The 13,732-nt window shown below is 35.9% G+C and overlaps 1 protein-coding gene across 1 annotated transcript; it reads left to right on the forward strand.

Moving 5' to 3' along the window:
• The first annotated feature begins 1,873 nt into the window (after positions 1-1,873).
• Positions 1,874-13,374, forward strand: LOC109066414 (transcription intermediary factor 1-alpha-like). The gene is made up of 17 exons (XM_042772634.1): positions 1,874-2,290; positions 3,735-3,826; positions 4,043-4,181; positions 4,999-5,116; positions 5,323-5,439; positions 6,909-7,023; positions 7,996-8,139; positions 8,425-8,536; positions 8,639-10,500; positions 10,592-10,679; positions 10,765-10,807; positions 11,038-11,167; positions 11,278-11,483; positions 11,626-11,725; positions 11,890-11,958; positions 12,700-12,834; positions 12,947-13,374. The coding sequence occupies exons 1-17, from the start codon at positions 2,104-2,106 to the stop codon at positions 13,220-13,222; spliced, it is 3,933 nt and encodes a 1,310-aa protein (XP_042628568.1). The 5' UTR covers positions 1,874-2,103; the 3' UTR covers positions 13,223-13,374.
• Positions 13,375-13,732: the final 358 nt, after the last annotated feature.

Raw genomic sequence — 13,732 nt, forward strand, 5'->3', positions numbered from 1 at the left:
CAAATATATGGGATTCCTCAGGTTTTCTATTTCACTGGGTGGAGCATGCTTGAATATTCATCAGTCTACCCTATTGTGGGTGTGTCCTTCTGACAAAGTAAAAGCATTGGAAATGTTAGTACCAACTCCTTACAGTATATCACAGTTTTATGGAGTTTGTAACATTTAATATAGATTTAAAATACCAAGTGGATGTAAATGATTTGTTGATGTTTTTTAAATGTACAAAACTTCTAAAATAACAAATATTTCATTTTTTTTTAAATCAAGCTGAAGCAAGACACCATCAATCCACTGGTACAACTTCAGCATTTTTCTATTCATAAAGCTACAAGCCATAAATACTTTGACTTGGACATGGTGCTGACATGGAAAGTGCTATCCTAAAAATATACTCACAAATTGAAAACACAAAGAAACGTTCAAAAACAATACGTGAAAAGAATTAAACAGAAACTAAAACGAAATAATCTACAAAAATTGTGAAATGGCCAATAGTAGCTATCTAAGTTACTGTATAGCATATCTTACGTTGCGGTTCCATCCGCTTCGTTTTGCTAGAAGGACACGCCCACTATATGATGAACTAATGAATATTCCATGAGTACCCGCCCCTCCAACAGAAAAGTTTTAGGAACTAGTGATGCAAAGTCCGATTCTTTTCCGCGAATCGGCTCTTTTCGGACAGTTCGGCTCATTGAACCGGTTCAAAAAGCCGATTCATCGGTTCCTGGCGTCACCAAGCAATGATATCACTACTACGCGTTTCTTTTCTAACAACTCAGTGACATGTTGTATCAATGAAACATTCAGATAAAGTCATTTGTGTCAAAACATATTGAAACATTCAAATAAAAAGTTATTTATTACGGACTTTTAAATTAAATGTTCCCTCCTGGTGGAATGACCTGCCCAACTCAATCCGAGCATCTGAGTCCTTAGCCATCTTCAAGAATCGGCTTAAAACTCATCTCTTCCATCTTTATTTGACCCTCTAACTTTTGCACTCACTATTCTAATTCTATTTAAAAAAAAAAAAAATTCTAACTAGCTAACTTACCTATTTTCTTTTCATTTATTATACAATTATAAAAAAAAGACCTCTAACACTAGCTTGCTCTATTCTTTTTCTATTCTATCTGTTTTCTTTTTATTTATTATATTATTTAAAAGCCCTTGCTACGTACACTGCGTTTAGGCTAACTGAGACTTGTTATAGCACTTATATATCATTGCTCTTTTGTTGTTTTTGATTGCTTCCATTGTCCTCATTTGTACGTCGATTTGGATAAAAGCGTCTGCTAAATGACTAAATGTAAATGTAAATGTATTTGTGTGAATGCACAAAACTGAATATTGCCTTTCATTCCCTTAAGTTAATGGTGTCATTGGTCAGTTTCATTCGCGGATCCTTTATGTCAGATTATCTCAGATACTACTGACCAGTATTGACTAACCTACAACTTAAGATTCGTAAAAGTTTCGCACCTAAAGCACACATTACAGACACTGATGCACAAACGCGGATATGTTCTACATGTCTAAAGTATAAAGAAAGAATAAACCTGTTTTATAAACTCATTGATTTCATTTACAACATAAAATATGATCTGCATGCAGAATAAACCGTGCTAGAATTCAGGTTTTCCAATTTTTAATAAAAATTCAGGGTTTTTTAATAAAACGATTCATAAGCTGCAGAAGCCTATGTTATGTTTGTTATAAAGAAACTTTAAGTATCAGGCTCGTTCAAATCCTCGGTGATACACACGCAGTGCAACTCAATCGTCAGAATCCTCGGCAATCCTCGGCAAACTTCGACAGTCGGTTAAGGCTCATTCGGTTATTTACGAGTCGGAAGTGCTACTTCGGTCGTGCGTCCTGCGTTATCAACCCGGAACTAAAGTTTGATTCAATTCGATTTGTGAACCGGTTCAAAAGAACGATTCGTTCAAGAACCGAACATCACTACTAGGAACTGCATGATCCAACGGCTTACCGTTAGCTCCACGAATGCTTCATAAAATAATAAGCGTAACGCGGTGAGTTTCCCGTGAGGCGTATCAAGATACGTGATTACATTACGTTATTCTCAAGAAACAGATGTTTACCCCTCACCAAACAGGGCGTCCAGCGTCGCCTCACCCGGTTTTACAAAAAACTGTTTGCGGACGCTGCACTGTTTGCAAAGTACACCTAAACTCTTCTGCGGACCCTAGACTTCTGCCTTGCCTGCATATAGTTTGCAATACGTGCCTTACGAAGATCTGCACAGATGGTGCCACACAAGGTGAGAACTCGCTGGTACTGTTCACAGTTTGACTGGTTCTAATGGGGCGCTAGTTGAAGTCAACTCTGCACGTGACGTTTTTAAAATCGCGTTTTTAAGATCGCGCGGGTTTAATTGACTGTGTAGTCCCTACGATTATCTACATAAGGGGTCTTAAAGTTAATGTCCGGGACCAGATGAAGAGTTACAACTAGCCCCGATATAAAGTTTTTCTTATCTAACGTACCTACTAAAACATTGCACTGTTTTTAAATAACAGTATTTTAGTGAAATTTGTAACGTTTAATAACATTTTATGAATGCACAGTAATGATCTAAAAAAAAAAAAAAACCCGCAGCTTATTGACGCATTTCCTATCGATACAGGAAGTTTCGACGAGAAATAGCTTTTTTTTAAGTGGCCACCGTACAGTGCCTGAAAAATAGAAACGCTGCGTTTCTTTGATGTCACGACGAAATTAGTGTCATGTTTACATATGGAATATATAACTTGCTTTCAATAAAACCAAATGGAAGCACATGTCATTTTGATGAGATTTTATTAATAAGTTTTTTTTTTGTCATTTTGGATATAATTTGCATTAACGTTAAAGATACCACAGTTCATCCCTTTGCTGAAAGAAATGTGATTTGTTAAAATCAGTTCAGTTTGGTTAATAAAATTGTCAAGCAAACAAGGTGTAAAGTAAAAAACATTTAACATACTTGGTAACACTTTATAATAAATCATTAACAAACATTATATAATGCTTAATGGATCATAAGTTAATATATATTCAAAGAGCTAGAAACGTGAGATAATGTGCTTGTTAATGTTTGCTAATAAACTTACTAAACATTAGATAATGTTCAAACAAAAGTTAAAAACACTTATGAATGTCATTAAACTTTCAATTCCATATGATCAAGCACTTAATGAACATCTACAAATGATTTAAACAGATGTTATAAAATTATTAAAAGTATTAAAAGGTATGAGGTGTGAATAGGGTAAATTCAGGTCTTTCGGGACACATTTTGTCATGGAGATGACTGTTCATAAAGGTATTGATGATTAGTAAACATTTGCAAAAGATGAATAGTTTCCACCTTAGACTGGATACTGCAAAAACATGAACACATAATTAATAGATTATTTGTTAAGATGTGTAAATAGAGGTCTACACAACAAACAAAGACCAACAAATGGAGATCAACTGAAAGTTTAAAAACATTTTTGAAAGCATTTCAGTTTACATTAAATAATCATAAGTTAGGCATTAGGTAATGATTAGTAAGTTCATTATTAAACATTAACAAGAACATTATCTCATATTTCTAGCTATGTGAATATATTAACTAATGATCTGTTAAGCATTGTATAACGTTTGTTAATGATTTATAAATGAAAGTTATTATAAAATTTTACCGTGTGTCTGAGGCTTTTGTTTCTTTCTTCATCTAGATTGTCCATTATGTGCACAATCCTTTTGCTTGTCTGAGGTCACAGAATGTGCCATTTTTGAAGACACGTCTAACAATAACAATATTCCCAAGGTAAGAATGCACAGATTATGGAGAATGTTTTGAATAAAATGGTACATTCAGTTCAGTCCTTACTCTTTTTGCAGAATATTTTGCTAAGTTATATAAAGGGCCTTTCACACAAAGAACGATAAAAAGCCCTTAATTCCAGCACTGACATAAAGGAGGCATTTCCTCTTTGTCTTCCATTGTAAATCTTAATGCAAAATGTTAATTGAATCTTTTCAGTGTGGCGGGTGTGAAGAGAGTGAGGTTAGTGGATGGTGTGTCCAGTGTGAGGAGGCCCTGTGTTTGGACTGTACATCTGCTCATCGTAGGGTAAAAGTGACCCGTGACCATGAAGTCACACCCAAAAAACCACCTACAGGTTAGACTTAAAGTCCCTGCACACTTCAGACTAACACTGCTATTGTGGTGGACATTCACCTGTAAAATTAAAGTCAGACCACTCAATGGTAAAATTATGAAATAAAATGTATTTGTCTTAAATCGTTATCCAGGGTAGTTTCCCTTACAACCAAAATACCTCAGAGAGCTACGAGATAGGCTCTAAGCAAAACAGAGAATTTGTCAGTAAAATCATGCAAATTCATTTAGCATTGAACAAAGGCCTTCAAAGTAGATTGGATAATCAAAATGAACAGATTATCACAAGGTGTTCTATTCCTTTTATCCTATATGTACACTTTCTGATCTTCATCCATATTGGTCTTCCCTAAACATCCCAAAATATGCTCACCTGATGTATGTAAATATTTTTTAATTGAAACTTTTTATTTGACTCCTTAGACTCTTCCCAGATCTACTGACCTTGACTATAGATTGAGGCATCGTACACAAGTTCTTGTTTTTTTTTTTTTTTTTTTTACAACATTTGTAGTTTAAACCTGAAACAATTACTTTTGTCCCCCTTCTCTAATCCCTTCATCAAAAACAATTTATTAATGAACAATTATGGTAGAACATTTGTTTTAAATACATACATTAAAAATAATGATTTACACATATATATGTATATATGTCAAAAATCAAGGAAATCTCTGTAGTTTATGTAAGATTAACAAAATTCATCATGCATAAGCAGTGGCATTGATATACATAGAGAAAATAATATTTTCTCTTACACTATAAACTTCTGTGATTCTGTGCATTATCAGATCTGTTCTGTTGTTTGTTTTGTTCAGGTTGGACACAGAGAAGACGCTGTCCCTCACACACTCAGGAGAGCTTGAGGTTCTTCTGTCTTGTTTGTGAAGAGCTCACCTGTAAGGACTGTCAGCTGATCACTCATAGGGGCCACAGGTAAAGTCCATATCAACTCACTCAGATCAGTGCATGGGCATTTTTTTGCATTTTGGGTTATTGTTTCCCTATTTGCTTAGCTGTCAAACTTTGTGATATTTGGAGGAGTTAGACCAAAAATATTTTATATATTTTGATATTCCTCCCCAACAGTACCTTATCACAGTCTCTATGTCTGTGTTTTTACATGTCCATCTATGTGTCAGTTTTGTGCAGCAGGAGGAAGCTGTGGGATTGCAGAGACAGCAGCTGCAGAGTTTGTTGGACTCCATCAGACAACAGAAAGAGACGGTCATCAGCAGCCTGCTGCTCCTAGAGGCAAGGTAACTGAATGGGGCCATGTGGACTTGCAGATTATCTTGGTAAAATCTACAGTACACCATTTAAATCACTGGTTCTCAATTCCAGTCCTGGGGACCCGCTGCTCTGGACATTTTGCATGTCTCACTTATTTACAGTAACACTATTGATTCAGATTATCAGTTTGGACTGTCCCTTTAAGAAAAATTGGTGAAGGCTGAAATACACTACAAATGTTTTATTTTATTTTTGCCTTGATTGCAGTCTGGACATGTCACTGGTAGTTGGCCGAATTTATAGGCAATCTGTGGTTTGTAATCAAAGTTGTAAATGTTCTAAAGTATATAATTTAATAGGACGAATAAATAAAATATTCAAAGAATTTAAAGCTAAGAGTTTACATAACTTTAAAGTAAAATGGGAGGCTGAGTTAAACAATATGAAAGAAGAATAATAGAAGCAGACTGAAAACAAAATTTTAAAAGAAATTAAAAAAATCTCCATGTTGACAAGAATATGCTTGGAAAATTAACATGAGATATTTCATAACACCTGAAATATCATGTAAGAATAACCAGGCATCTTTAGGATGTAGAAAAAAGATGTGTGGTGTGTTTAAAGCTCATTACACACATATTTGTTATACTTGTAATTCTGGACAGAAGTAATTTATGGAATGTTGAACAGTTTTAAGAAACTGAATTTAATAAAGATACAAAACTTAGTCTTGCGTACAGTATGCTACTTATTTAGAATAATGAGAATTGCTTTTAAGAAATAATGAAATTTTGGAGAAGGCTACAATCCCCAGGGTTGGACTGGTTAAATATAGTTTCCAAAGCACATTCTATGGAGATGATAACATGAAATTAAGATTAAAAGTGTACTTTTTGGAAATATATGGGCGCCTCTAAAAGTAAAGAATATAATATAAAACAAAGGAATATACACAAGAGCAATAATGACTTTTCTTATACCTCCCTCTTACCTCATGGAATTATTTAATTTGTTCGTTTGCTTATTTATTTATCTTATTATTATTTGTTCTTATTTCTGTTGTTGTATGCATATATATATATATATATATATATATATATATATATATATATATATATATATATATATATATATATATATATATATATATATATATATACTGTATATATTGGAAAAGGGAATTAAATGGTATATATATAAAGGAAAAGAACAAAAAGTGAATAATTACTAGGAAAAATTATTATGCCTTTGTAAAAGAAATGTTTATTTGTATAATGTATTCTGTGACTTGAACAAAGAGACGTAATAAATTATAATAAAAAGAAACAACATTCTTTTTAGACTGTCATAGCTCACTAAATATTGCTCACTAAATATAACAGTTTCTAACAGATGTGATTGCAACCAAAGTTGCATAATAATGGTTTTGCTTTACAGAAATTTCCTGTTTTATCTTCCTCTTGTGTGTAATTGAGAATATTTTAATCTTTGTTAGATTGCAGGAAATTGAAAAAATTAAAGCAGCAGCAAAGAAGATGTTGACACAGGTAGTCCACTCCATTTATCAGGCTCTGGTTCTGAAAGCTACACAGATGTTAAAGGTGATAGAGGTAAGCATTTAGAACTCAATAATCCTCATTTACTGAAGCATGCTGTACTTGATTTTAATATTTCAGTGGAAAGGTAAATTGTAAATATTTGGCATACTTCATAAATTTCTAGAATGTGTATTCGATCTCCATCATTACAGTATGAAGCTCCAGTCTCTTTTATCATAACTTGACAAAACTTTACTTTAAAGTTTGACCAACAGAAAAATGCACACCTATTTATACTTTGCAGAATATATAAAAATGGCATGGTTACATGAGCTGCATGGTTTTCTTCATTTTGACTGGTTACGCTCATCTAGGCAGATAATTTCTCTAGACTACTTCATAAAACAGATTTAGTTATAGTATACATTTTTACAAAATCCATTTATGGTTGTTGTTAGATGTACTTTTGACCTTCCTAGTTCAGGGCAAAATACATTTAAACATTTTGGATTTCATTTTTAGCATATAACTGTTAAGAATATGAAACAGGAATTAAGCAAAACAAATAAAAGAAGCATTCAAATTTCATACATAGGGATGCATGGTAAATATTGGCATGATATTAATGCACATCTCATCAGTAAAGCCGGTTCTGTAATCAGCGGTAAATCTCTACACATGCGTGTCACATGGAGCAGGATTTACTACACAGAGCCGTTGTTCACTGACAAGCTGCGCAAAACTACGATCATATTTTGCACAGCTTGTCAGTGAACAACGGCTCTGTGTAGTAAATGCATTAAAAGGTTTGTATTGGAGCACATTCTCTAAACTCTCCATCAAAGAATTTCCATCACATCATAAAAAACAATCTTTTACTCTTTCTGTTTGGTATCAACTCTCCCTGAGAAACACCCACATACTTTAGCATTACCTGAAAGCACTCAGCATTTCCTTTGTATGACTTCCTTGTTATTTATCTCCAATTCTGTTCAGGAACCTCAAGCCTGTAACCGTTGATTAATTTTTAAATGTTTTATATTAGCATTATTTGCAGAGGAGGTGGGGTGTTTGTTGGAGAAGAAGACATCTCTGAACAAGTTGGAAGGCTGTCAGGAGTACATAGCAGCTTTTATTGACAAGATCCTATGCACAGAGGGCCACGGCCTCCTGGTCCACACAAAAAGGGTAAGCTGTTCTATTTTTTGCTTATTGCTTATATATCATATACATATCATAATACATTGTATTACATAATACATTCATACTAATTAAGACCCCCCCAGATTTATTGATATTGTTTAACATAATATTAGCTACATCATATGTTTTAAGGTGAGGGTCATACATTTGTATATTAATATCTTTCATGTGTTGTTACTCTATTACCATATTTGTGACTAAAACTTGCAGTCATTCAGATTCTAAATTTTTGTTTAGCCCCCTGCTATATTTTTTGTGTTTCTTACTCAGATTGAGACCCAGGGGAAAAAGCTTCTGTCCCAGAAGGCATACACCCCTGAGACCATGATTGAACTGCACCTTCAGATTCAGAATGAACTCTGTCAGCACATCATGAAATTTGGTAAAATAAAACTTTTTTTTTTACTAGAAAAATGTATCTACGTTTTATAAAAATCTATTAATTTAACATTGTTTCCTTGCTTTAATATCTTTTTTTGCCCAGGATTTTTGAGGATAAGAAAGGTTCTTGTCCCATTTACCACTCAGAGAACTGATTCCACTCAGTTAGAGTCTGTGTCTGTGAAAAGCTCAAATCCAAATTCTCCTCTAACTGCCACTGATGTTCATCCTGCACCCACTTCCTCAAGTGTTGATGCACAGGTTCAGGGTGAATATGTTCTCAACGGCTCTGAACTGCATCCCTGTGCCTCCTCTCAGATTGTGCAAATGAACCAGGCCCACTCTGCATGTAACGATGTTGCCTCATCCCAACTGAATCCATCTAAACGATCCTCTTCAGACCTTCAGAGTTCATCATCCTCACCATCTTTACAAGTCCAGTCCCACGAAGTCATGTCTGAGCAATCCAAGCATGCTTACAGTCCCTCATCGAACCCATATTTTCCTCAATATTCTCCGTCTGTTTATTCTCAGCCTCGTCTTCCATTCATGAACTGCACAGCATCTCAAATAAACAATATCTCTGAGTCAGCCAAATGTAGGAAGACCTATTGCCCTACAATGCAGGTCTCTCAAACACGCATACTCACCCGCCCATTGCCAGTTAACAGCCAAAAACAACCAATTCCAGTCAACAACCAAACACCTGTAACAACTCATCCGATACCAGCCAACAACCAAACACTCGTGCCAGCTAACAACCAAACACCTGTACTAACTCATACAATGCCCGTCGACAGCCAAACACCCATACCAATTCACCCAATACTATCCAACAACCAAGCACCCCTACTAACTCATCAGATGCCAGTCAATAACCAAAAACAACCGATTTCAGTCAACAACCAGACACCTAAAACAACTCATCCATTGCCCGCCAACAACCAAACACCCCTACTAATTCATCAGATGCCAATCAACAACCAAACACCTGTACCAACTTATCCAATACCAGCCAGTGACCAAACACTCACACCGCCTCATCCAATGCCAGCCAACAACCAAATGCCTGTATTAATTCAACCAATATCAGCCAACAACCAAACACCCCTACAAACTCATCCAATACCAGCCAACAACCAAATGCCTGTATTAATTCAACCAATATCAGCCAACAACCAATCAACCATACTAACCCATTCTTTACCAATTTGCAACCAAACACTCATACTGACCCATCCAATACAAACCAATTTCCTGGGGCCTGGACATTCTTTTTCTGTGCAACCCAATATTCCCTTAACTGTCCTTTCAACTGTAAATGCACTTTCTTTAAATGACGCTACTGCAGTCTCTAATGTCCACTTTACTGAAGCCTCCAGTGGTAGGATGAATCATTGTCCCCAGGACCCTTGTGCACCAGATCCCACCAGTACAATTTCTAATGCTATCCCAAGCACAGCTAGTGGTTCTTTACTTCCTGTAAACCCAGTGCCTTCTGCTCCCATTAGTGGCAACGGCACCCTCTGGAGTAAGAGCAGCACTTACAATAGCATTAACGTCCCAGTCAAGGCCTTGGCTGATTCTGCCTGTGATCAGGATGCAGATGTGAGCAGCACGAATTTCACTGATACGGATCATCTGGAGAGCATCTTGCCCACCTCCCTTGTGTCAGAGACAGCTCCCAAAGAACCTTCACCAGATCCTGCCCACTCCTCTGGCCCATCCGACATTCACCAGGATTCTCCCTCCACCATCACAGAGAAATGTTCAAGACAACCTCTAGACGATCAGTCATCAACCAAGAACTACTCTGGACCAAAACACTGGAGCGTTGGCATGCCGACAACTTTCCGTCAGCTTGTAGAGGCAACATGCATACCTGTCAGGTCAAAAGACAATCTGAACACCACACCTCCAGCCGATTCAACTCCTTGTAGCACATCAGAAGACCTTGATGGGGAGGTTGGTGAATGTTTGATTCTTACAGATAGAAGTATGGAGAGTTGTATGTCAGAGATCTGTGTTTCATTCAAAAGCTTTCTTTTCCTACCAGAGGACAACTCATTTCAAGACTGTCCAAAGTGCTTCTGACTACAGGGAGGCAAAAAAAGAAGACAAAAAAGAAGACAAAGAACCTGCAGGTGATTTTCTTCTCAAAAGAGTTGTCTGAAGTATGTTTGTTTTCCTGACTCATTTCTTTTTTTTTCTCCTCTCTCTCTCTTTTAGTAACGGTGGAACACTTCAGAAGACAAATCAAACAACTCAAGAGGTGCACTCAGGATATAGTATATAGTATAGTATTGGTTGAAGACCTTCTTCATAGTGGAATCTATAGTGCTTATTTGCATCCTTCCTGCATCGCATGAATTATTAACCTCATTTATGTCACAAATAATGTTTGTAATAACTATTAATAATATTATTAACAGTATTAAGTGTTAATACTATTTACACTACTGTCCAAAAGGTTTTGAAAGAAGTCTATTTTCTGTCGAATAGGTCTCTACGTGTTTCTCTTGAGTGTCTGCCCATCTCTCTGCCTCCAAGTGGACAGCCACTCCCAGAGTTCCACCTTACTACAGATGCCTCCACAGGTCACATCTTAGTACAGGAATCCCGGGGCGGACAGGTAAGGACAGGACACTTAGAGCTGGAAAGACCTGAGTACATATGACCCTTGTTAGTATAAAGCCATGTTAGCACCAGAGCTATTATCAATTGTGCCATGTTCTTCCCCAGGTTTACCAGGTGTGGAGATGGCATGAAGATCCATTACCATCTAGATCCTCTTCTTGCTCTGTATCCCAAGACAGCGACAGCTCCCCGGCATCTGATGTAGAGTTCTGTGCCGTGTGTCTGTCTGCAGGAGCTCCACTTCTGTGTGCAAAATGTGGCTGTGCTTTTCACTATGACTGTCACATCCCACAAATCCTCACAAAACCTTGGTGAGACCATTGGAAACTAACATTTTATCACACTGTACTGTAATTCTTGATTTTGGAGTATCTATAAGCTTGCGCATTTAAGAACAATAACTGGTTTCTTTGTCCACTATTTGAGTCTTGGTATATTTCTTTTCTCTTGCAGTAAGGATTGGGTGTGTTTGCTATGTCAGGATGTAAATGAGACGGTTGTGTATGGCAGTGAGGAGATGAGGACACCTAGTCTGAGTCTGGAAGATCAAAGAGTGAGACACCACCAGCCTGAAACAATCTACATTCATAGTTACACTTTTTAAAAGGATATTTTAGGAGAGCATTGTAGTTTAGTATAGTGTCATGCCACATCTTTTATCTCTTGTCCTAAAATGATATAAAGTCACATCAATATAATGTCATCCATTCTGTTCAGAAGTGTGAGAAGCTTGTCTTTGGTCTCCTGTGTGATGAGAACAAAAGCCTGCTCTTCAGCGCCACCAAGGTAAATACACAGTGCATGTTGGATTTAGCATAGCTTGAGCTTCTTTAGTTCACAATTTACTTTTTTTTTTTTATATATTAAAATGTGAAAATAGTCACAAATACTGATTATATTCCAATAATATTATTATTCCAGACAGTTTATTGAATGGTTAATGACAAATAAGAATGTACAAGGTATATATGTGTTCAATTTAGCTTGTTGCTATGTTTTTAGAAATACACTATTTGTATTCATGCTGTTTAAAAAAAAAAAAAAAACTTTTATACCATTTTCAACAACTTTAAATTTAATGAAAAAATCATGTGGTGTAACTATCAATTTGAAAACACATTTTCATTAAGTGTTCATTAAGAGTGTTTACATCTTATTTTACACATTTAAAAAAAAAAAAGAAATTGTCATTTTTTTAAAGTAAATGTTATGATACTTAATATATATGGATGTAAAAACTATGTGTAATAATTCAATTATTTATTCATAATTATAATGTACCACATGATATTTTACAACCTGAACTAACTTTGCTATTTCATAGGCAAATTATTAGATATATTAATAGACTTATTGACCTTGATACACATTCATGACAGTCTTCAGTCATTTCCTTATTTTGCCTGAATGCTTCTGTCTTTGTCACACCACATGGTTTTGTTGTTTGCGTCACATTTGAATGTGTTTTCGAATAAATAATTAGATCCAGATTTAAAATGACCTTATGAGCTATGCTTTGTTTTAAAAAATCACTCAAAAACAGCCGAATTTGATATAATACTCGGCCGACTCCTGGGGAAACGGAAGCCGCCTTATCGGACTGTTGCTGAGCTGGTGTCAGACGTTTGGACTCTTTTTGACATCTTGATGATGAACTCTGAGGTAAATCACTGCCATTCAGCCGATCACTGCTAAGCTTCTGCAAAGTCATACTTAATAATCCTTGCATTGAATGTTATACAATAACAACATGCTATTTTTGTTATTTCTACAGAAGAAAAACATGGTTGTCAAACTTAAACAATCTTTCCAGCAACAGCTGAATGAATCTTTTGGGAAGAGTCTCCATCCTTCTCTTCTGAATCACTCAAGCAGCAAAGATCCAAGCAGAATGCCAGAGACAGAGACTGAACAAGAGAAGCACAGAAACACTTTGAAACGCATGAGGGAGTTTTTCACGGCAAACTGTGGTACAGCTGCAAAGAAATCCTGCAATGATAAAGGGAAGGAGAAAGATGGCTGTGGAAACACTGCAGCTGCGGAATACTGAAGTGCCTCATTCATTGCTTTTTAAATCGAGAAAAAATCTTCTGTATTCGCTTGTGAAGAGGGAACCAGACCACTTTCTGTTTATTATTGTAGTTCGCTTATTCAGATTTGCCTTTAAGTAAGATGTGTATTAAACAGATTATTTTCATCCAAGGCCACATTTCTTTCTCTGGTCACTTTATGACTTGATCTGCCACGGGTTGCAAGTTATTAGTAACATTGTTCTCATTTAGCTCTGATGCCAGCAGAGGGCGCGAGGATCCTTTGGTTGCATGACTTTGCTCTGTTTTCAATGTAACTTATCGTAAGCGCTTGTTGTCAGTCTTACACATATATAGGCCTATGCATAACTCCTAATAACCCTATATTTAATGTTTGTGTGTTATTTGTTCCACCCCCACCAGTTGTGCTGCAATAATATGAAATATCGCATTAAAATTGTTGATATTTTCTTTTAATTTTACTCTTTCTTTTGATTATAATAAGTGGAACTTTAAGATTTAAATTCTAA

The sequence above is a fragment of the Cyprinus carpio genome, chromosome A16 (genome assembly GCF_018340385.1).
Source record: "Cyprinus carpio isolate SPL01 chromosome A16, ASM1834038v1, whole genome shotgun sequence".
Lineage (NCBI taxonomy): Eukaryota > Metazoa > Chordata > Actinopteri > Cypriniformes > Cyprinidae > Cyprinus > Cyprinus carpio.